General features: G+C 54.4%; 1 protein-coding gene across 1 annotated transcript in view; it reads right to left on the reverse strand.

Moving 5' to 3' along the window:
* Positions 1-674: 674 nt before the first annotated feature.
* The window catches only part of CCDC33 (coiled-coil domain containing 33), a 103,966-nt gene continuing 79,961 nt past the window's right edge, over positions 675-24,679 (reverse strand). The window contains 9 exon segments of the mRNA XM_088796832.1: positions 675-868; positions 1,663-1,776; positions 2,906-2,992; positions 3,551-3,649; positions 4,023-4,144; positions 5,178-5,268; positions 5,363-5,494; positions 5,714-5,802; positions 6,055-6,220. Of these exon segments, the coding sequence (XP_088652958.1) occupies positions 761-868; positions 1,663-1,776; positions 2,906-2,992; positions 3,551-3,649; positions 4,023-4,144; positions 5,178-5,268; positions 5,363-5,494; positions 5,714-5,802; positions 6,055-6,220 (1,008 nt within the window). The 3' untranslated portion in view covers positions 675-760.

Raw genomic sequence — 24,679 nt, forward strand, 5'->3', positions numbered from 1 at the left:
CTTCCTTTCTCTTCTGGCCTGAGTCATATTTTACTCAGAAATGTTAAAGCTGGAAAGGGACTTCCCATCAAAGACGGCAAGCTCTACGTGGGATAGATGGGGAAACAGAAGCCTAGAAAAGTTGCTGAGTCATCCGAGGTCACACAGCTCGTAGCTAGAAGGCAGGGCTCCTGACTCAGTGGAGGACCCCTTACCCTAGTCCCATCTGCTTTCCTGCCACTGGCTCCACTGGGTACAGTGTGGCAGGCTCAGCCTAGCCCTGATTATTGGGGTATTTCATATTTAACATGCAACCAATCGCCACAGGCAGGCTTCAAGTCTTCTCCTTCCCAAGAAACAGATTAAACCAAACTTAAAAGAAGGGATTTCAGTTATGATAGATGTTTGGGGGCAGGTGGAAAGTCCCATCCTCCCTCCCATCTCCCAACAGAGTTGCCTTTGGTGATCTCACTTCTTCCAGAGGTCTGGAAGGAGCTTGTCACCCTGACTCCTGCTTTGGAAGGACTCTTCTCCCTAGCCTGCCAGGTCCACTATGGCTTTTGGCTCTCCAGAGATGGTAGATAGCTCCTAGAACAGGCTGTAGAGCTGCCGCAGAGGGCCAGGCCCAGAATGGGGTCTCAGAGGAGGAAGCTGGGCCCCCAGGGTGCCCTGCTCCAGGAAAGAGGCGAATGCTCGGTGATTTACAGCATTTCATGAAGTCATTTTTTAGGGGGTGGGGATGAGATGCCCCAGCACACAGAGGGGGAGGCTGCTCCAGTACTCAGGTCTGCTGGGAGTCTGAGGGCTTGTTGATCTTAGTCTCCGAGCTGGGCATCAGGGCGTCCAGCTTTGAGGGTCGCCCGTAGTCCTTGGAGTGGGTTGAGGGGTTCTGCATTGTGCAAAGCAAAATAAGGTGAGTCTACTCTTGCCCCCCAAGTTCAAATGCATGCTGCCTCGCAAGCCACGTCTCAGAGGGCCATGACTTCTCAAAGATTTCCAAACCCATTTAACCGCAGCAAATCATATCCAATTTCTCCCAAAGTCCCCAGGGTTTAGCAGGTGAGTTTGCAAAGGTAGCCCTGTGTTCCCTGTCAGCGCCCCCCTCTTTTTTGCCTGGAAGTGAGCTGAGTACTGATGGCTCTGGAGTAGGAGCAATCAGGGCTTTTGCTTTGGGGGCTGGGTGGCCTGGGCTGAGCTTGCGGGCAGTTGCAAGTAGGTCTATTTGTTTGTGGGAAGCTGGCAGTATTTCTCTCTGACAACATGCTCCCATCCCTGGCAGGTCTGCAGTGTTGCAGTTTCCCAAGAAAGGTATGCTCATGGGACAATCTTGGGCACTGTGGAGTTGGGTGGCGGCCACGCTACTCTGCCTCTCAGCAAATTCATTCCTAAAGTACAGCCAGTGCCAGAGCATTCAGGAAGTGCCTGCATGGGCAACACTTCATCCATAGCTGTGTGGGAGGGGGGAGTTGGGCAGGGTTTTCTATGCCCTTTAGACAAGTGGGGCACTGAGACAAGGCAAGGGCTTCTGTTGGTAACAGAGTAGAAGCTGAGCCCAGGTCCTCTGACTTCCAGCAGGGAAGAAGGTCTCCTTGGACAGTTTTTCTCAAGGCCCAGGGACTTGGGGTGGGGGCTGCCAGCTCTACCACCCAAACCCCAGGGAACTTGTCCAGAGAGATCACGCACAGGCAGGTTTGTGATGATGGAGTTTGAGGGGGGCTCCAACCCGTACTCTTGCTCCTGCAGCCGTGTGGCCATGTCCTGCTTCTCTCGTCCCCAGCGTCGAGCCGAGTCCTCCAACTGCCAACATGGAGAGGGACAGATGGGGAGACACCAGACAGCAGGGCCCATCCCTGAGCTCTGGGACAACCAAAGCTTCATCCTGCTCTCTGGGCAAAAAGCAAAACCCTGGACAATGAGAGCTGGCTGCCTTCCCAAGAGACCTCAGGGGAGGTAGAGGTGGGTAGAGACGGGCCAAGTGACAGCTCACTGAGACACAGATGGACCTTCTCTTAATTCCAACAACACACTGAGCCCTGACCCTGAGTCCACAGCGATCCTTGACTGTGGTCATAGACTGAGCCCCGATCCTGCTCACACTGAACCCCGACCCTGCTCACACACTGAGCCCCGATCCTGCTCACACTGAGCCCCGACCCTGCTCACACACTGAGCGCCGATCCTGCTCACACTGAGCGCCGATCCTGCTCACATTGAGCCCCGACCCTGCTCACACTGAGCCCCGACCCTGCTCACACTGAACCCCGATCCTGCTCACACTGAGCCCTGACCCTGCTCACACTGAGCCCCGACCCTGCTCACACTGAGCCCCGACCCTGCTCACACACTGAGCCCCGACCCTGCTCACACTGAACCCCGATCCTGCTCACACACTGAGCCCCGACCCTGCTCACACTGAGCCCCGACCCTGCTCACACACTGAGCCCCGACCCAGCTCACATGCTGAGCCCCGATCCTGCTCACATACTGAGCCCCGACCCTGCTCACACTGAACCCCGATCCTGCTCACACACTGAGCCCTGACCCTGCTCACACTGAACCCCGATCCTGCTCACACACTGAGCCCCGACCCTGCTCACACTGAGCCCCGATCCTGCTCACACACTGAGCCCCGACCCTGCTCACACTGAGCCCCGATCCTGCTCACACTGAGCCCCGACCCTGCTCACACACTGAGCCCCGACCCTGCTCACACTGAACCCCGATCCTGCTCACACACTGAGCCCCGACCCTGCTCACACTGAGCCCCGACCCTGCTCACACACTGAGCCCCGACCCTGCTCACATGCTGAGCCCCGATCCTGCTCACATACTGAGCCCCGACCCTGCTCACACACTGAAACTCGACTTTGGTCATGGGCTGAGCCATGAACCTGCCCAGTCTGACCACTTCCTGTGCCTCACCTACCTGGCTTTCCAGGGACAGGATCCGGCTCTGAGCTCGTTCCAGCTTAGCCAGGAGGTTAAACTTGTCTGAAGTATTGGCAAGGAGATCCTGTGGGCAAAGCAGAAACTCACATATGGCTCCAGTTGTGTGCTGTGTCCTAGTGAACTCAGAAGGCCAGGAGCTGCTGAGGGAGGAAAAAGCCAGGTCTGAGTTCCAAACTCTGCTCCCAGTGCAGAGCCTGAGACCCAGGGCTGAACCCTCTTCCTGAAGTTCAGACCTGACATGGAATGTGCTTTTTTCCACAGTTGTTCTCCACAGATATGGGGTATATGAAGTTTTTGCACATGAATTTTAAATGTAAAATGCACAAGCAAGTGCCTGTTAGTACACAGAAAGGAGTCTTGAACTGGGAGACTTTTTGTAAAGTGAAGCAAGGGCTACCACGGTCCCGGCACTTTACCTGGATGTCCATGCATTAGGTGTGCTTTTAAACAGAACTCACCTCCGTTAAGTCCTTAGATGAACAGAAAAACTCTCCTGTGCCCTGGGCCACACCTCTTCTGTAATTCCAAACGTCCAGTCTTTGGGTTTGCATAAACCAGGGGCACCTGTGGCAGCCTCAGAAGTGGAGCAGGGCCAAGGCATGCCTGGGCCTGGGGTACCCACCTGTACAGGCGGGGTTTCTGTGCACCTGGAATGGCCTGGGCCATCTGTTTTTCGCAGCCTCTCTGCCAGCTCTCCTGCTCCCAACTCCCCGGGGTCCACCTGGGATGGGGGAAAAGGGCTCTCCAAGGCTGTACTAATCCCAGGAAATGCTCCAGACCAGAGTTCCTGAGAGGCTTGTGTGGAGTCCAAGTGTAGGCCAGCTAGGGGTCAGGGGTCAAGGACAAGTTAGGGGCTTGCTTTCTCCCAGGACACTAGATAAGGGTCAAGGTGAAGCTTTTAGACCCATGTGTGTTTCCCAGAAGAAAGAGCAAGGCCTGAGAGCTGGCACTCCAGCAGATGCCAGGCACGGTGGAGATGCTGAGAAGCCTGGCTCCTGGTCTTGGTCTTCAACTTGGATCGTGCTGAATAATGGCTGCGCACCTGGGGGCCTGTGTGGGCAGGGCCAGGCCACGCCTGTGCCAGCGGCTCTTACCGGCAGGGCCTGTTGCTGCAGAATGATGGGGGCCGACTGGTGGCGGCTCTTATCCAGCTCTGCCCGCAGCCTCGAGTTCTCTGTCAGCAGCACTGAGTAAAGGTCCATAGACTGGTTCTCTCCTGTAGGACCCGGAGGAAGGCCAGAGGCTGAGAGCACGGGGAAGGCTGCAGAATGGCCACAGATGTTTGTGAGATGGGCTCTCCTGCCTGCACATCCCTGGCCTGAGCTGCCCCAGCATTTTACTCCATTCCACCCCCACTCTGCTCCCAAACCTTCACTGGCCCCCCCACTGCCAGCGGGATCAGGGCCGCACAACTCAGGCCATCGTCCATGCTCTTTAGAATCTGACCTCAGTGCTCTCCTAACCGTCCCCTAGCCATTTGTCCTGGGTGTTGCAGCATCTCATCTCTCTCTTCCCTCCCTTCTCTGCTCTTGGCACGGTCACTCTGTGGGCTTTTGCCCTGGCTGGTTCTCCCCCCCTCTTCAGGTTGCCTTCTTGTCTCTCAGCCTGCTCCTGGATGATCTCAGGGTTTCTGAAAGGTGGTCCCTACTTTCATTGTTTTCTAAAGGCCTTCAGAAACGCCCCGCCCACTCCCAGCCCACGCAGTGAAGGCTGAGTGCAGGTGGGCACGCAGGGGTCCCTGGTGAGGCTGCACAGATGGGCTCGGCGAAATCCTATGCCTGGGCCGGCCTGACGTGGTGTGACCTGGTTCTCTCCTGCTCGTGGCAGCCACCTCTGAATGGCAGCTCTAATATCAGTGGAGAAAACAAACCATTGATTTAACCAAAGTATTTTGTGTGTGTTTGTTTTGTAGAAGCCGACTCTTAAAGGTATAGGAGATGAGGAAATAATCTGAAGGGCCCTAGAGTTTAGAAGTTGGGAATTTCCCGGTAGCCCTTTCTGCTTGCTCTAGTCTGCAGGGCCTCTCCCATTATGGTCCTACCTCTTTCTAGTGTGGCTCATACACTGTCCTGTGTCCTGCGGGGGCCCCCTGGGAGGAGAAGGGAGCGCACAGGACCTCTGGAAGAGCTCAGAGCCTGAATGATAGAGGAGTACCACCCTCTGCCCCGACTGGAAGATGCTCCGGGAACTGGGAAGCTCCAGGAAGGCAGGACCTCGTGGAGGGGAAAAAAGCAGGGGAGCAACCTCACCCACACAGGGCTTTCCCTGCAGCCTGTTTAGCAGGGGCTCGTTCCTCTCCCGAAGCTTGTCCTCCAGCACCTGCTCCAGCTTCTCGATCACCTGGAGGGCAGAGCACAGAAGCTGGGCTGGGCTGGGGGCGCCACACCTCCCCTCTGTGGCTCGAGCCTGGCGGCCTGGCCCCTCTGGCCCCTGCCTTCTCCTGGTGCTGTACGGTCTCCTCCAGAGCCTTCATCTTCTGCAGCTTTTCCTGGTACTGCTTCAGCAGTGCAGCCCGTGGCTGCTGAGCCTGGTACAGGAGAAGCAGCTCCTTCTCTCGATCATTCTTCTGGTATGTGGGAGGGGGGAGGACAGGAGAGAGAGGGGGTACCGGGTGTTACTCTTGGCCTAGAGGGTCCTAGTTCTGCTGGGCTCCTCTGCTGAGTCCTGTGCAGCCCGCCCGTCCCCTCGAGGCCCCCTCCCTTCTGCTCCCTGACACTTCACACACCCGCCCCCTGGCTCCCTTCCCTCGGCTCCTGTGCCCACTGCCCCCCAAGCCCCAGCTCACTCGAATCAGCTCATTCTGCAGACGCTGCACCTTGTTCCTCAGTTGCTTCATGTCCAGCTCGCTCAGCAGCAGTTTCTGCTTCACGGACACTGGTGGGGAGCAGGGAGAGTGGGCTCAGGCAGGAGGCACCTCCCAGCTCACATCATACAGCTGGGGGATAGGGCAGGTGTGTCTCAGCCCTGGGACTTGAGACAGGACTGGATTCTCCGTTTCCCACTCTGGAGAGGCCCCGCCAGCTCCTACCAGGCTCTGTCCAGTAGCATGCCCATCTGGGAAAAGCTCCCTGCCACCCTGTGCCAAAACCCAGCGCCAGGGCTCCGGTGGCGCCTGTGCGCCCTCACCCGGCTTCTGCATGTCGTTGGCGGCGTCCTGCTCCTCGTCCAGCCCCTCCTGGGTCAGGTGGCTCATCAGCATGCGGTTCTCTGCCTCCAGGACGCTGGCCTGTTTCCGCAGCGACAGGATATCCTTGGCCATCTTCTGCATGGCTCGCCGGTAGTTGTTCATCTCCTGTGGATCCCAGCACTCAGAGTTGAGCCCCCAGGTCATAGCTGCACTCACACTGAGAAATCCATGGGACACCCCCAAAGGCCAGCGAACAGAATGAACCCTAAGCCATGCCCTCAAGTCTTAGCAGTTCCTCAGAAGGGTGGCTATGACTTAGTCTGCACCCCTCCTGGCCATGTGAGAGATGGCACACTAAGGTTCTCTGCCAGGGCCATGTTTTTTCCTCTCAAGCCAACTGGGGGGCTCAGGGCTCAGATACCAGCTGAGGAAGCCCGTGAGAGACAGAGACTTGAAAGGACCTGGAGCCAGGTTTCTAGGGCCACCTTTCTGCCTTTTCCTGCTCCTTCTGTACTTTTCTAATCCCTCTTCTTCCTCATGTCACTGAGAACCCGGGGAAGAACCTCTCAGAAACCCCACTGAATGGCACTTGGGAGCAAACCCCAGGGACCAGGTGCCCCCTTTCCCAACCAGCCCAGAGGGCAGGAAGGGACACAAAGTAGGCTGGAGAGAGCCAAATAAGGACCCAGGGTTGGGATCCAGCTACAAGATCTGGGGTGTGAGGTGGGCCAGGATGCCAGGCTCTGTCACTAGGTCAAGAGTAACAATAATCCTAGTACTTGGGGTTCACTGAGCATTTACTATGTTCCAGGTCAGGAGGGGGGCTTCCCTCATTTAGTCCTTATAACAAGCCTGTGAAGGCCGGTACTATTATCATCCTCATGTTACCAACAAGGAACCAAGGTGCAGAGAGGTGAGGAACTTGCTCAGTCACACAACGGAGTGGCAGAGCCAGGGTCTGAAAGCCAGGCCTGCTGGCGCTCGAGTCTGTTCCCAGGCACTGTGCCTTCCTGCCACGATGCCCCCGTATCTGGAAACATCACAATATGTTGAGACGTGATAAAACAGGCTACTAAAAAGAATTATCAATGGGATCTGAATCTGGGGGAAAAGTTCATGCTGTCCTCAGGTATGCATAGGGGCATTAACAGGCCACACGAGTATTTACATGCATTTGTTTCATAATCAGAAATTCCCTCCTGTTATTTAGGAAAAGTTTCGTAAAGGGAGTTTCTTAAATCTAAACAGCGCAAGCTATAAGAGGGGTCCAAAATGTGAAGGCAGAATAGTCCCTAGAGGGGGAGGAGGTGGGCGCTGGCTCGGGGAGGAGGGCAGTGAGGCCAGTGGGAGTGTGCTAAGCCCTGGTGCCTCGGCCTTCCTGAGGCTGTGGGGGCTTGCACGCGGGGTGGGGACTCCTAGGACAGCCAGGCTCCCAAGTCTCTGGAAGTAGAGCTCTGCCCCCAACTCCCACCTAGGCCTTATGCCGACTGGGGATGTGGCCTGGCTCCCAGCCACTGCCACCAACCTGCTGCAGGGTGGCCATTGGCTTTTGGGGGAGGGGCTCCCAGACAGCAGGAGTTCATCAGACCCCACTTGTCACCTGCTGCTGTCCAGCCTTCTGGCTGGACTCCCTGTAACCCGTCTGTCTCCCCAGCACCTGCCCTCGTCGAGTTCCAGGTCTTGGCTTCCCCAGATCTGCCCATCTGGTGTCCCCAGACAGCCCTGTTAACTAGGGGCCAGCCCAGACCACACACGCGCGCGCGCGCACACACACACACACACACAGAGCGTTTTGTGCTCAGGCCCCGGTCACAGCCCAGCTTGGCCACTGCCTTGCTGAGTGTGTGCAGACAGGCCCTTCCCTGTTCGGAGCCTCAGATTCCTCACATGGGATAAGCATGGGTTGCTGCGGGGCTCAGAGTCAGTGCGTGTGGTGGCTGGCTCAGGGCCCTGCCAGGGCAGCCATGGCCTGGAGGTAGCTGTTCTCATCCCACCCCATTTCTGTTCAGAGGCGGCTTTATCAGCAGGTCAGACCCCTTCCTCTTTCTCCTGGCTGCCATCACTCATCACTTAGGAGAACAGCTTGGATACTGGCTACTATTAAAGTTGAATGTCTGCAGAGCCTGAGTACATGCCCCATAAACACACAAGTGTGACTGCATCAAGAAGCAGAGGTTAGGACATTGCTATCAGCCTTATCTGTAAAAGTCCCAAGCTGGACACGACGCAAATGCCCATCACAGTAGAATGGTGAGGGTCTTACAATGGAATATGACACAGCAGCAAAAACAAGCCAACGCCAGCTCCATGGAGCCACAGGGGGAAGTTCTCCAACAGTTGGACACAAAATACCCACTCCACGATTCCATACAGATTTGGTTCAAAAATAGGCAAACTCAAGCAGTGAAGTTAGAAGTCATGTGGGGAGGGGGTGGGGGGAGGACCGAGAGGCACCAGCGAGCCGCAGGGGTGCTGGCTATGCCACGCCTTTGACCTTCCCTGAGCACTTACTGTGTGCTTTGTAATGACTCATCACAGGGAATACACTTAGGTTTTGTGCAATTGTCTGCATGTGCGCTGTACTTCACACGAACAAGTGAAAAACACAGAACGAATACAAAGTAAATGAAAGCTTGGCTCTAGTTTGGTTAAGTACACGGAGGCTTCACATTGCTCCCCTCCTGTGGGGACCCTCCCAGCTCCAGCAATAGTGGGTTCTTCCTGGCCCAGCTGTGGGTGATCCCGTGGGTCCTGCTCCTAGGCCCTCAGTGCACCCCTGCCTCCTGTGAGGCCTGGAGGGTCAGGCAGGTTCAGCTGGGCCTCACTGTAGGGCCCTCTGATCCTGGTCACGAGCTGACACGATGCCTCAGAACATCCTGTGAGATTCAGAGTGATTCAGTGAAGTAAGGTCACGCTGCCTGCAAACGGGGAGCTAACACTGGAACCCAGACTCGGCTCCCCAACTGCTCTGTGCACCTACTCGATTGAGGAAGGTTGGGGATCTTACCCAGATGGAAGAATGGCTTCACTTTGAGCTTAATCTGTCCACAGAAATGAAGGGGCTCTGATGGGGTGAGGCCAAAAAGGAACACCCACGGAGCCATAGATAGGGGAGTCACACCACTATATTCTCGCTGGCAGCTGGGTTGGAGACACAGGAAGCAGGAGCCACACTATCCACAACCTGCTGTCCACTTTGCCAACCAACCTCACTTGTTAGCTGCAATCCACCATGCTAATTGCAATCCGCTCTTGCTAGCTCAGTGTCGTGTGGGGCGGCCTGCGGGGTCTCTGCTCCCGCTCCCCACATAAGAACATAGGATATGGTAAGGCCAAAAAGGAACACCCACGGAGCCATAGGTAGGGGAGTCATACCACTATATTCTTGCTGGCGGCTGGGTTGGAGACACAGGAAGCAGTGGCCACACTGTTCGCAACCCTCAATGCACTGCTTGCAGGCTCAGCCGCTATCTTCTTGTTAACCCCCATTTTCTGCTAGTGTAGCCACGGCAGTTATATTAGTGGCCAATGGCTCACTGGTTACAGCTGACGGCCAACAAGCCACAGCTGATGGCCATCCAATCACAGCTGATGGCCGTCTACTACCTGAGCCAGCACCTTTCCACATGAGGCCGAGAGCCTGGAAACTGCACTCCTGGCTCTGTCCCCACAGTCCCTCTGATGTCCTGAGGCTTTATTCTGCCCTTTGTCCTTGAGGGCAAGGCTGCCTTGGGGTAGAGGTGGAAGGAGGGGCTCCCCTGTCTGCTCCTCAAGGAGCTAGACTTGCCCAGGCCTCCCTGTGTCAGGAGAGGTGAGTGTGTCGCCTCCTTTCACTGGTCCCGCTGCACCTGGCCCAGCACGATGAGAAAACAGCAGATTCCGATTTGAATAAACCAGCCTGATCCCATGGCTGGCTCACCAGCTTCTCCTTCAGGTGGGGCCTGTCCAAGGTAGGGGTGGGAGGAGAGGGGCCCTGGGCAAGGAAGAACACTGCGGTATGCTGGAGCTCATGTGTGTGTGGCTGGAAGGCTGAGATCTTCACGGCTATTGTTCAGAGTGAGCTCCTGAGGTTTGGACCAGATGCAAACTGAGTCCTGGGATGCAAGGCCTCTCACAAGCTGCCCCCCGCCCCATGCACACTAGCCCAGCCCTTCTCCTCCAGCACATACTCTTATTCCTCCCTTCACACCTCCACTCGTACTGAACTATCTGCAAAGAACCCTCCTCCCCCATTGCTACCGTCTAGCCTGTCATTTTATAGTCCACTGTAGGGACAGAGCCCCAGAAAGCAGTTTCCAGTCTCTCGGCCTCACATAGAAAGGTGCTGGCTCAGGTAGTAAATGGCCATCAACTGTGATTGCATGGCCATCAGCTGTGGCTAGTTGGCCGTCAGCTGTAACCAGTGAGCCATTGGCCACTAATATAACTGCTGTGGCTACGCTAGCAGAAAATGGGGGCTAGCAAGAGGATGGTGGCTGAGCTGGCAAGAGCGGATTGCAGTTAGGGTGGTTGGTTGCGGACAGTGTGGATTCAGCCTCCAGTGAGAATATAGTGGTATGACTCCCCTACCTATGGCTCCGTGGGTGTTCCTTTTTGGCCTCACCATGTGCTGCATTCTTACGTGGGGAGCGGGAGCAGAGACCCTGTAGGCCGCCTCGCACGACACCCACCCAGCAAGTTTTACTCCTATGAGGACTGATAGTGTGCGTGTGTCATGCGGGAGACCCTGCTCGCTGCGCTATTTGTCGTGCGGGGTGGCCTGCAGGGTCTCTGGTCCCGCTCCCCATACAAGAACGCAGGATATGGTGAGGCCAAAAAGGAACACCCACGGAGCCATAGGTAGGGGAGTCATACCACTATATTCTCTCTGGCGGCACTATACTCTCACTGGAGGCTGGATCCACACTTGCCAGCCCAGCCACCATCTTCTTGCTAGCCCCCATCTTCCTTCCCTCTCTCCCCCTGCTAGCATAGCCACAGCAGTTATATTGTGGCCAATGGCTCACTGGTTACAGCTGACGGCCAACTAGCCACAGCTGATGGCCATGCAATCACAGTTGGCCATTTACTACCTGAGCCAGCACCTGTCTATGTGAGGCCGAGAGCCTGGAAACTACTCTCTGGGGCTCCGCCCCCACAGCGTGTGTGTCTGTGTGCACATGTGCGCACACACACGGGCAAGGACGGGGTCCCTGGGAGAGAGGCTGTCAGCCCCCCAGCCTACCCCATGGGTCTGATCACCCCTTCTTCTCATTCAGGGCTCATCCTTTCTAGGATTCCATTGTTCTTCATCTCAGCAGTCCCAGGAGTGTGCAAAGCTCTGTTTTTAACACCCCCCTTTGACAGACAAAGAAAGCTGTGCCCAGATGAAGTGGTGCCTGCCTCAGCCTGATGGTCCCTGCTGGAGGAAGGATCATGGCTTCTTTCCCTCCGGGAGAGGACTCCACCCCTCGGAGATGAGGCCTACAGCCCTTCCCCGGGCCCCTAGCCACCCCCAGCCTGGCTGCTCTCTGAGCATGAGGTCTGCCCAGGGTCTGCCCAGAATGGAGAAAGACCCTTGCCCTGGCTTACCCCTCTCATTCTCTTCCCTGGCCACTGCCCTCTGTCCATGGGATTCAGAGAGGTGGCACCCTGGTGGGCCTGCCCTCCCTCCTCAGTTTTGCCCACCCCCACAGCTAAGTGGCAACCTTGGGCAGCACAGCTGGGCTGGGAGGCTGCAGCCTGACCTATCCCTGCAGCCTGGGCTGGGCCCCTGCTCAGGGACAGGGTCTGCGTCACAGCCCAGCCTTGAGAACACACAGGTCACCATGTGTCAGATTCCTGCTGTGATCCTGCTCCTCTGCCTGCTCTCTCCCTTCCCAGTTCCCAGCCTGTTTGGGCTAGCACATCCTCTTGCACACCTGTGCCTGACCCGGGGTGCCCACTGCACCCCCTCACCCCCTGACAGCCCACTAGAACCCCAGCTCTCAGGTGAGAAGCATCAGGGTCCCCAAGTTCAAATCAACCCCTGCCACTGAGTGTTGGCAGCTTTTGCTGCACCAACGCTTCCTCTCTGGCTCTGGAAGAGTGCCAGCTGTGCTTTGAGCCTCAGTATCCTCACCTGTGGGAGGGGAAGTCGTCCCACCTCAGGGCTGACTGTGGAGTGAGGGCATGTGAGGAGAGGCAGCTGGACCCTGGCGCACAGGGTGTCTGTAGACGAACTCAATGGTGAAAAGCTGAAAGCTTTTGCTCTGCGATCAGGAACAAGACAAGGATGTCGACTTTCACCACTTTTGTTCAACATGGTATTGGGAGGCCTGGCCCCCGCAGTCAGGCAAGGAAAAGAAATAAAAGGCATGAAGATTAGGAAGAAAGAAGTAAAACTGTCATTATTTGCAGATGGCGTGATACTCCGTAGAGAGAACCCTAAAGATTCCACCAAAAAACTATGAGAACTAATAAATGAATTCAGTAAAGTAGCAAAATACAAAATTAATAGTCAGAAATAGGTTGCATTTTTATATACCAATAACAAACTATCAGAAAGAGAAATTAAGAAAACACTCCCATTTATAATTGCATCAAAAATAATAAAATGCCAGGAGGTAAAAAATCTGTACTTGGAAAACTATGACATTGAAGAAAGAAACTGAAGAAGATACAAATAAATGGAAGCATATACCGTGCTCATGGATAGGAATAATTAATATCATGAAAATGTCCATACTACCCAAAGCAATCTACAAATTTAATGCAACCCTTATCAAAATACAATGGCATTTTTCACAGAACTATAATAGAACAAATAGTCCTAAAATGTATATGGAACCACAGACCCAGAATAACCAAAACAGTCTTGAGAAAGAAAACAAAGTTGGAGGCATCACACTACCTGATATCCAACTATACTACAAGGCTATAGTAATCAAAACAGCATGATACTGGCATAAAAACAGACACAGAGGTCAGTGGAACACAATAGAGAGCCCAGAAACAATCCCATGCCTATGTGGTCAATTAATCTATGACAAAGGAGGAAAGAATATGCAATGGGGTAAAGACAGTCTCTTCAATAAATAATGCTGGGAAAACTGCACAGATATGTGCACAATAATGAAACTGAAACACTTTCTTACACCATATACAACAATAAACTCAAAATGGATTAAAGACCTGAAACCATAAAACTCCTAGAAGAAAACAAAGGCAGTAAACTTTGACATCTCTTTGAGTTTGTTTCTTTTGGATACATCTCCTCAGGCAAGGGAAACGAAAGAAAAATAAACAAGTGGGACATTAAATTAAAAATTTTCGCACAGCAAAGAAACCATCAATAAAACGAAAAGACAACCTACAGAACACAAGAAGATATTCTCTATTAATACATCCAATAAGGGGTTAATATCCAAAATACATAAGGAACTCATACAACAACAGCAGAAAAACAAACAATCTGGTTAAAAAATGGGCAGAGGACCTGAACAGATATTTCCCCAAAGAGGACATACAATGGCCAATAGACATATGAAAAGATGCTCAATGTCACTAATTATCAGGGAAATGCAAATCAAAACCACAATGAGATCACTTCACTCCCGTCAGAATGGCTATCATCAATAAATCAACAAATAAGGTTTGGCAGGATGTGGAGAAAAGGAAACCCTTGTGCACTATTGGTGGGATTGCAGATTGGTGCAGCCACTATGGAAAACAGTATGGAGATTCCTCAAAAACTTAAAAATGGTACTACCATGTGACCCAACAACTCCACTGCTGGGTATTTACCCCAAGAAATCCAAAATACTAGTTTAAAAAGATATATGCACCCCTATGTTCACTGCAGCACTATTTACAATAGCCAAGATATGGAAGCAACCTAAGCGCCCATCGATGGATGAATGGATAAAGATGTAGTACTGATAATTAAGTTCTGACAATTAAGTTCGCGAACTCATCTTAGAAAAAGTGCTACATACCTCATTGCTGAATATCACCATGGTCACCTGCGAAGTACTGCCCTTGGGAAGCTATGCACTGACGCAACTGCCTAGTCCACCCTTCAAAGCCGTTTTGGAACTCTTTCTGGAATGGCCATCAGAGCTGTCATCGTATTACCCTTGATGTCCTGAATGTCATCAATGTCTTCCTTTGAATATTTCCTTTATCTTCAGGGAAAGAAAGAAGTCATTGGGGGCCAGATCAGGTGAGTAGGGAGGGTGTCCCTATACAGGTATGAGGTGTGTGAGCTGGTGCATTGTCGTGATGCAAGAGCCATAAATTGTTGGCGAAAAGTTCAGGTTGTCTAACTTTTTCATGCAGCCTTTTCAGCATTCCAAATAGTAAACTTGGTTAACTGTGTGTCCAGTTGGTGCAAATTCATAAAGAATAATCCCTCTGATATCAAAAAAGGTTAGCAACATCATTGCAACAAGTTGGTGAACTTAATTTTGTGTGTGTGTGTGTGTGTGTGTGTGTGTGTCTGTGTGTCTGTGTGATGGAATATTACTCAGCGATAAAGAATGAAATATTGCCATTTGTGACAACATGGCTAAACCTAGAGAGTATTGTGCTAAGTGAAATAAGTCAGACAGAAAAGGACAAATACCATATGACTTCACTCATATGTGAAATCTAAAAATAAACAAACAAAACAGAAACAAATTCATAGATACAGAGAATAAATTGATGGTTGCCAGATGGGAGGGGGTTGGGGGCCGGTGAAAAAAGTGAAGGGATTAAGAAGTATGAATTGCCAGTTACAAAAACAGTCACAGGAATATAAAGTACAGCACAGGGAATATAGTCAATAATATTATAATAACTATGTAGGTGTCAGATGGGTACTAGACTTATTGTGGTGATCACTTCGTAAGTTATAGACATGTCTAATCACTATATTGTACACTTATACAACATAATATCGGATGTCAACTGTAATTGAAAAACTGAAAAAAAAATTAAGACAAAAGGAGAGAAGGCTTAATAGCATTCAAATCTTGGGAGAGAGCCTCTGGGTGTGAGGAGGTGGCCCTGGTGACTTTGGCCAGTGCTCTGGATGCCAGGGTGCAGGAGAGAAAGGACTGAGGGGGACAGTGAGGTTGTGAAGGGGTAGAGGCAGCTGGGGACACAGGGTGGAGGAGAGGCGTGGGGGTGGGAGAGAGGATTTTCCAGGAGACTGGTGGGGAGGGGTGTATAGGGAGGGTGGGGCTGGAGCAGGGGGTGGGATGGGTGGGGAGGGGCTTCACTCTCCTAGAGAAAGGAAGGATGCCCTGGGCAGGTCTGGTCAGAGGCCGCGTGGGTGGTAGGGCTCCAGCGGGTGGAGTGGGTGGGAAGCGAGGCTGAGCCAGGGCAGCCGGTTTATTGGGCCTGATGCATGCCCTTCTGTCCTTTGCTGGGTCCCCAGGTTCCCAGTATAGGTTGCTGGTAGGCCCAGTCTACCTGCCATGTGGTTTGCCTTTATAGCCAGCAGAGGGCAGCTCCCTCCCACAGACGCTCCACCTTCAGCCTGTAGCAGGAATGAGACCGGACTTGGGAGCCTCACTGTTCTTGACAAGAGAGGGGGCATGAACAGGGGACTTGCTGTCCAGCCCTGGGCAAACGTATCTCCCCTCCAGATGGTCCAGCCTGCCTTCCTATACCTCCTGACCCCAAACTCCCAGCTCTGAGGTTCTGATGGGTCCCTTCTGTTGAGAACCACCTATGGAGTCCAGGGAGGTGCAGTGACTTGTCCGAGGTCACACAGCAAATCCTGAACCTCAACTAGGGCCTCTGCCATGAGCCGCTTGGTTGAACAGCCATCTCAAGGCACCGAAGTGATCTCATCTGAAGTGACACCTGCACAGCTTCAGACACTTGAGGCCTACCTTTGTGCACAAGGACAGTTGAGAGGGACTTGGATACAGTTTAGAGAATAACACACACACACACACACACACACACACACCAACACCTAAATCTTTGCAAATCAGACAAAATTCTTTGACCCACTTGGGAAGACATAGTGTGGACACCCAGCCCGGGTAGGGCTTGTAGGGTCCCTAATGACAGCAGGGGTCCCTTCCTTTACTGAATGCCCACTATTGGCCAGGCCCTTTGTCCACTTTGTCTCTAACCTGAGCGATGAGTCTGCAGGGAGGTCTTTTCATTCCCACGTCCCCAAGGAGGGAGCTGAGGCCCAGAGCGGAAGTGTTGGGTGATGTGTTTAAAGTCGCCCCACTGCCAGGGGCAGAGCTGTTGCACTTGGGTCTCTCAGGGCGTTGGTGAGGATATGTGCTGCTATCAGCCCACACACACAAGCCTGGGGGGTCTCGGAGCTACTGTCTCCAAGGAGACAGGGTGAGATGCTACCCTGCCCTCAACCATCTCCTTGCACCAGGGACTGGTGCCATTTCTGTGGGGGGAGAGGAGGTACTCACATCACACAGGTCCATCCCATACCCTTCAGGCAGGGAGGTGCTCTTAAGGCGCAGAGGGGCTGCCTTTCTGATCAGGAGTAGAAAGATCCCTGTCTCCCTGGGCCTGGCTAGGCCTGTTTCCTGGACCCCTACCCAAGGCAAAGAGGGGCCAGTTCTATTCAGGACACCCCTCTGCCCCTGAGAAGACTTCTAATAATGTAATGTATCCACCCTCCCCCAGGGATTTCTTCCACTCAGGGGGCATCTCCTGATTGCAGGAAGTGCCCAGGCCCCTCCCAGGGCGGGCAGGCCCCTCCCACTGTTCCTGGCTAACAGCTGAGATCTGTATAGCCTCCTCCTTTAAGCAGGCTTCCTGGCTCTCGGCCTCTCATATGGAGGGATTTCTTTGTGCTGCCTCAAAACACAGCCTTCCTCTCTGGGAGATAAGAAAAGATGACTGAAAAGCTCCACTGGGGTGGCCGGATGCTCAGTTGGTTAGAGCGCGAGCTTTGAACAACAGGGTTGCTGGTTTGATTCCCACATGGGCCAGTGAGCTGCGCCCTCCACAGCTAGATTGAAGACAAAGAGCTGCCGCTGAGCCCCCAGAGGGGCGGCCGGATGGCTCAGTTGGTAAGACCACAGAGCTTTCAGCAACAAGGTTATCAGTTCAATTCCCACATGGGATGGTGGGCTGCGCCCCCTGCAACTAGATTGAAAATGGCAACTGGACTTGGAGCTGAGCTGCGCCCTCTACAACTAGATTGAAGGACAATGACTTGGAGCTGATGGACCCTGGAAAAACACACTGTCCTCTAATATTCCCCAATAAAATTTATAAAAAAAAAAAAAAAAAAAAAAGCCGCACTACTCTCTCACTGAGAGGTGACTGAGGGGTGGGAAGTGGGGTCTAATTCCCCTCGAGACTTCCAGAACGCAGTGTTGCCGTGTTTGGGGACTTCTGGGCCAGGTCATCAGAAGCCTTGCAGCTGCCGCCTTTCCTCCGGGAACACTTGCTGTTCCCCTGATACAAGTGCCCTACCCTGAGACTGCCATGCTGCGAGGAAGCCCAAAGCGACAGTGTGGGGGGCAGTCGTGTCCGCTGAGCCCCAGCGGCTCCAGCCCCCGCCAGGTGGGCCAGCCCAGCTGAAGACCCAGGCTCCAGCTGCGATGGAGACCAGACCTGCCTGCTGTGCCTCGGCTGAGCTCCTGATCCACAGAACTGCGAGCTAGAATAATCAATGAAAACACGATTACCAAGTCACACAGTTTCGGGGTGATTTGTTATGCTGCAGTAGACAACTGGAAGAGCCTCTCTGGCCTCCCAGAGCCCTTCAGTGGCTCCCACATGCCCTCATGATAAACTTGCAACTCTGAATTTCAAGGCAGTCCATCCCAGCAATAGACCCCCTTTCAGAAGTTAGCTCTGGTCACTCTGCTCAGGGGTCAGCCTGGGCCTCCTTCTATCTTCAGAGCCTCACCTATCTCTGCCAAGAAGCCATCCCTGACCTAGCCCAGCCCGGCACCCCCGTGCCAGCAGGGACACCTGCACACTTTCTTTCCCTCCAGCTCCCAGGACATCCTGACAGGAAGGAAGGGCTGCCCCTCCTCTCTGCAGCTTCTGGTTGCCTCCTGAGTTGAGGAAGTAGGGCCAACCACACTATTCCAGCAATGATCTTTCTCGTGCCAGATTTGCCATCATTTGAGTACAGGTCCCTCAGAATGTTCCAGAGACCCCTCGTGGCTAATCTAAGTTATCTAATACTGTTAACAGGAATTAACCACATTTCTTGAAAACAGAAATATTCAGTTTATGCAAAGTGGTGTGGCCTCCCCCAGTTCCCCAGATCTGATCTGAGCTCTGAGTAGGGGGCTGTGTCAAGGAGGGGAAGCCTGGGAGGGGAAGGAGGTTGTGCTAAAGATCTGGTGAAAGAGAACGGGTACTTCCTGGGGGGAGGGCTCACGATAGCTAATAGCCCTTTGCTCCCAGGTACACCCAGCCTGACAGCTCTGCATCCATGGCCCCTCTGCCCTTGGCCATTGCCCACCCAGCCCAGCTCCCTTCCAGCCTGCCTGGGACAGTGTGACAACAGAACCTCTCGGTCGTGAGAACAACCCTTGTCCTTTTCCTCACACATGTTTCTCTCTCTCTCTCTCTCTCTCTCTCTCTCTCTCTCTCTCTCTCTCTCTCTCTCTCTCTCTCTCGTTCTCTCTCATTCGCTCTTGCTCTCTCTCTCTTTCTCCCTCCCTCCCTCTCTGTCTCAGTCTTTCTCTTCCTCATCACCACCAGAGGGCAGGCCAGGGAGGCCTGTGAGCACCACTGCCAGGGGGTGTGTGAGGCCCGGGGCTGGCCGTCCAGAGGTCAGGTAATAAGGACAGGGCATGTCGGAGCAAGAGAGGTTACACTGCAGGACACACTGCAGGCCTGGGCACGGCAGAGGACGGGCAGAGGACGGGCGGTCTCTGTGGTGGGAGCCTGGAGGAACTGTGATGCTGGAGGGTCACTTTATCACCAGCCATGGCTCTGAAGCCAGGCCCAAGAGCCCTGCTTCTGCCCTGAAGGCAGTCCAGAGCCACAGAGGTCCTAGAGCCAGGGCCCGGCTCACCCCACCCCTGCTCCAGGGTCCCCCTGGATGTCATTTGAGCCTACCAACCACAAGCAAATCTGTGCAAATTGCTATTTAAAGCAGTCTTCCTGAGGGGGAGGCAGTTGCTTTGGTTCAGCCCAAGGTTATAGCAAAGAAACAAAAGGAGTGAATTTCCCTTTCTTCTGTTCTTTCTTTTCTTTCCTGCTGCAGCAGAAAAGGTGCCTAGCAAGCTTTTGTACTTAGCCTGGTGAACGTGAATGTAAAGCGCCAAGGGGTAGTGAGACCTTGGCCACTGACCCCAGTGCCGGCCTTAATTGGACCCTGCAGGAGCCAGGACTGCTAATTAGGCTATGCCTGGACAATGGGGCTGGGGGTGGGGCTGGCTTGGGGGAGGCGCTTCCCGGAAGATATTCTGTCTTGCCATTCCGTTCTCCTTCCAGAACCCTGCTGGACCTTCAAGGCTCCACTCTGGGCCCTCCTCCTCCAGGAAGACCCCCTGGGCCACCCCAAGCCCAGCCATCAGTCCCTCCTCCTCGGGTTTGTGGCTCAGTGTCCTGCCTCTCCTGGATTCAACTTGGAACTGGCCCTTGCCCCAGCTCAAGGAAGTATAGGCCAGTCACTCGGGACTGGTGAGGGGACAGACCCCAGCCCTGCTTACTCTCCCATAAAGAACATTTCCCCCACTGGTCACTTCCTGCCAGAGCTGCCCGGTTAGAGCTTTGCTGCTCTGAATGTCCCTGTGAGGTGTCCAGCCCTGGTTGGAGTCCAGAACCTTGGTTCTAATCCAGCCTCTGCTGACATGGGCTGTGAGACCCTAAGCAAGGCCCTTGCCCACTCTTTGCTTCTTCATCTGCAAGCTGGGGTGCTGATCTCTGTTGGGGTGTCCTCTGGGGTTCTTGCCACAGTGGAAAAGCAAATACTTTGGCAATTGGGGTTTGAATGAGAAGGTTGTTGTCACTAAGCCAGGCACTGCCAGCCCTCTGGCCTGGGTGTGATGTACCTGCCCTAGGATGCCGCCATCTGCCTCATCCCCCCTCCCTCCAGTTCTGTGTGAGCCTGCACTGCCATCAAGCCCTTCCAGCCTGAGTCCCCAGGCTAGCCCAGGCACAGCCCCTTTCTGGAATATAGAGCTGGACCTCTAAGAGGTTAGAGCCGGGCCTGGGTTATCAGGAGACAAGGGCCACTTTCAGGGATTTTCCCAGAAGCCCTTCTCTCTTCCCTTCTGGGTGCCCGGGTGTGGGCTTGGGGGGTCCGGGCAGGGGCTGCAAGTGCCACAGAAGGTTCCTGTGACCATGGGCACCTGGGGCCAATGGCCACAGGCCTGATCTTCTTGTCCTTCTCTCCACCTTGCTCTGGGAACACCTCTACTGGTTGCCAGGCAACACACCCGCACACACCTGCCTGCTAGGTGAGCAAACCCATCATTCCAGAACCGGTGGGTGTGGGGGCAGACTTACGGAGCAGCTGTCAAGGGAGCCTGGGGCAGCACTGGGGGCTGGAGGGGTTGGGGCATCTGGCTCCCCCATTCTTTCTGTTAGCAGTCCTGTTCCCCAGGATGGCTCTCCAGAGACTGTTGCTACAACAAGTACCTGCCTGGTGACGGAGCCCAGCCCTGAGCTCCAAGCAGGCAGGCCCATGGGAACACTTCCTCTTTGTAGGGGGGGAGGGGGGTTGGGGGGGATGTATGGGCGGGGGTGGCTGAAATCAGGCTGCACTCATTTCTTGGCCAGGGAACTCTAAGGAGATGCAGGGCCTGAGAGGGCTATGCCCTGCGGGGCTGTGGCCTTCTGTCCCCTCCCACACCCGCCTCAGTCAGCACCCTTCCTCTCTTGCCCTGCCCTCTAGCTGCACGTCAGGCTCCCCTCAGTCCCCTTCCATCTCCACTTTCTGTGCCCCTTGTCACCCCTCCTCCCCCTCTGCCTTGCCCTTCCCCCTCCCCCTCAGTTACCCCTTATTTCTGCCCCTCACTGTCCCCTTCCTCTTCTCCTCCATCACCCCTTGCCCCTCAGCAATGCCCCTTCAGCAGCCTGGCTCCTCCCACCCCTGCCCCGGGTGGATGCTTTCCTGATGGTCTGAATGAATTCCTTTCCCTTTAGTTCAGTGCAGACATGGGTGGATGTTTTTCAAAGGAACTCACTGGGAAGCAAAGGGAAAACAAACCCAAACAAGGCAGCCCACCACCTAGAAACGGCCCTGGTCACTAAGGCGGGTCCATCTGCTTTAACTGTTGTCATGCAGGGAGTCACACAGGGTCTCAGTTCCCGCTCCCCACATAAGAATGCAGGATATGGTGAGGCCAAAAAGGAACACCCACAGAGCCTTAAGTAGGGAGTCATATCACTATAGTCTCCCTGGCGGCTGGGTTGGAGACACAGGAGGCAGGAGCCACAGAATCCGCAGTCCACACTCTGCCACACTCCGCTGTGCTAACTGCAATCCGCTCTTGCTAGCTCAGCCACCATCTTCTTGCTAGCCCCCATTTTCTGCTAGCGTAGCCACAGCGGTTATATTAGTGGCCAATGGCTCACTGGTTACAGCTGACGGCCATCCAATCACAGTTGATGGCCATTTACTACCCGAGTGAGCACCTTTCCACATGAATGGCGAGAGCCTGGAAACTGTACTCCTGGCTCTGTCCCCACAACTGTCCTGGGCCTGGTACACAGAGACCGCCTCCTAGGGCATGGAGGGGTCTGTCTGTCTTTTTCTCAACTAAGTCTGTCCCAGGCAAGCTTGGCCCCAAAGCCTTTCCTGATGGGCACCCCCATCGGCACTGAGAAAGGTGCCTGCACAGAGCTGGGACTCTATAAATAGTTGTTCACCTGTTTAATGAACAGGTGGATGAATGTTGGGGGTCTCTAATGGCAAAATAATAATAATCCCTGATTGACTGGTCAGTTCCAGGACAGACAGCTTGACCTGTTTCAAAAGCTCCACCCCTAAGGCACGCCTTGCTCTGTCTGGTGGACGCTAGCTCAGGACTCTGCATGGGGGGGGGGGCTCTGGCCTCTGTCAGTGTTGCAGGGGAGCCCTTACTCTTCTCATTTGCAGCTCTAATATTTCACTGAATTCACTTTGAGACCTAGGAGAGCTCACTTTTTCTGACTGGGGTTTCTTCCTCTGTGTAATAAGGATGGGGCAGGGGAGCTGGACAGGACTAACCCCACATTGCTCCCTGGCTCACATTTGAGCTGGCCAGGAGCTGGGGACAGGCAGTGGGCCGGGAGTTTGCTCAGTGTTGGCTGTGAGTCCTTGCTCTCCTGCTAACTGTGTGACCGTGGACAGAGCAGTCACTGGTCTCTCTGGGCCTCAGTGTCCTGGCCTGTAAGATGGAGAGCATGACCACGCTCATATCCCAGAGCTGTTGGGGTGTAATGAGATTGTTGGTATAAAGCTCCAAGCAGAATGCCTGGCATGTGAGTGGCTCTGGAAATGTTACTCCCTCCTCTGTGTGACTCATGGGGGCGCTGGAGGGTCTAACATTCCTCTAGGGAAATGAACATGAGACTCGTGATAGAGATGCCTTCCTCTCTGCATGGCACCAGTCCCCTAGATGGCATCCCAGATGTGGGCCTTCCTGATCCTGCCCCTCAGCTTCCCCATCGGGGAAATGGGCTCCGCCTTCTGCTGTGTGTGCCCCTCCCATCCCAAGACCCTGGGCCAGAAGCCTGGGATACAGGCACAGCCAGACTGGTGCCCCTCCCAGCCCGGTCTTCCGCCGCCCTTGCTGACAGGGGCCCCGCGCTCCTGCGCCCGCTGCACTGCCAATCGATGGAGTCTGCTCCCATCCTCGGGCGTGCCATGAATTTTTCATCAAAGGCCTGTAGACTTTGGGAAACGTACAATTAGAAGCCCCATCAATAATGCACCACGCGGAGCCACCGTCTGTGCTCAGCCAGGCCCCAGACGTGGCTGTCTTCCAGCCCTGCTCTGGCGGGAGGCAGGAGGGGCACCAAGTGGGCTCCTTCGGGGTCCTCACTGTACGTAGAGTAAGTGGGGGACACTGAGAGGGGAGGGAAACCTACCCGAGGAGTTGAGCCTGCTCCTTGAAGCCCTAGGGGGACCTGCGGGGTCTCCCGTGCTTTATCTATAAAATGGTGCTAAGGAGCCCCCACCTCTTTAAGTGTGGTGAGACATAGCAGAGAGCTGCTACGTGGGAAGCAGGGTTCTTTGTGGGGCTGGGGGCAGTCCTTCTTCCATGGGGTCCCGGGAAGCAAGGTGAGCACTGGGCTGGGGTGGGGAGGACGAGGAAGGGAGCACAGAGATGCCTGGTGGCATTGGGGGGCTTTATTAACCGAGCTTGGTGGTCAAGGTCCCCTGAGGCCCGACCCTATCACCCTCCAGTCTCAGCACAGCTCCCCTCTACATGTGTCCACTTGCTGCAGCCTCACAGCTTCGGGGAAGGACACAGGTTCTCTGTCCTTTCTCTGACGGAGGTGCCCTTGCCCTGTGTCTGCTGACACATTCTCTAGATCAGGGGTGTCCAAACTGCAGCCCGCGGGCAAACTGCAGCCCGCAATCCATTGTTTATTGGCCCGCAGCAAATTCCGAAAATATATTTAGTTTACTTAAATAAACCAGGTGAGGCAATACGTACTTCATCTCGAGTGAGTGGCCCGGCTGTTTGTGTATTTTACCGCATATGGCCCTTGGTGAAAACCATTGAAAAAAGTCTGGACACCCCTGCTCTAGAGAATGGATCAAAAGCTGTTCCCACCTAACAAAACCTTTTCCCACCTTCCTTGGCTAGAAGGCATCGCTACTTCCTTTTCTGAATTTCTAGAGCCTGAACCTGGCAGGTAGTAACCACAAGTGCTCACCACAGCGAGTAATGTTCTAAATACGTTACATGGATCAATCTAACCTCATCCCCCCAGTAACTGAACAAGGCAGGTCATTCTACAGAGGGGAAGAGTGAGGCAAGAAGAGCTCAGGGATTTTGTCCCAGCATGGGAGCTGCTTCCAGAGTCTGCACTGTTAACCACCTCTCCAGACCCTGGCGCTGGCTCTCCTGTCCTCAGTGGGCCTTAAGAGTCCACAGGAACAGGGCTCATACTCCCCACTTCCTCACTCACTAGGGCTGAAGTCTCCCCCCTGCAGGCCTGGGGCTCCCCTGCCACCAGTTCAGGGAAACGCAGGCTGCTAATATCCATGGCTGTCTGCCCTCCCACCCCTCAGGCTCCAGGTCTGGCTCCTGCGTACTGAGGCTGTTCCTCCCTGCAGTACAGCCAGGGAGGAGAAGAGGGGACCGGGGCTCAGGTGCTTTGTACCATTGCTTCTGTCTTTGGGTCCTGTCTAGCTGTGGGCCTCTGCTCTAGCCTATGAGAGGGCTCGTGGGCACCCAGGGTTCTGTGTCCCTGTTCATGAGTCTGTCATGGAGGGGCACCTGGAGGCCTGGCATTTGCCAAGGAGGCACAGGCTTCTAACTCTCTCCTGGTAGAAATGCCACCAGGGGGCCATGACCTATGCCCTCCCCTCTCCCCTCCCTGGCCAAAGCCCAGGCTGGTGCCCCTGCAGGCACATGTTGGGGTTATCTGCAGCAGAGGGCTCCAACAACTCCAGCAGGCTCCCACAGGGCACTGGCATGGGCCCCGGGGTGGGGAGCAGTTGGGGGGTTGTGGGCAGGAAGCTGGGTGCCTCCCCACTTGTACACTGCCTTTGGCCCT

The sequence above is a fragment of the Rhinolophus sinicus genome, chromosome 3, assembly GCF_057876585.1.
Source record: "Rhinolophus sinicus isolate RSI-liver-muscle chromosome 3, RSI-T2T, whole genome shotgun sequence".
Taxonomy (NCBI): Eukaryota; Metazoa; Chordata; class Mammalia; order Chiroptera; family Rhinolophidae; genus Rhinolophus; species Rhinolophus sinicus.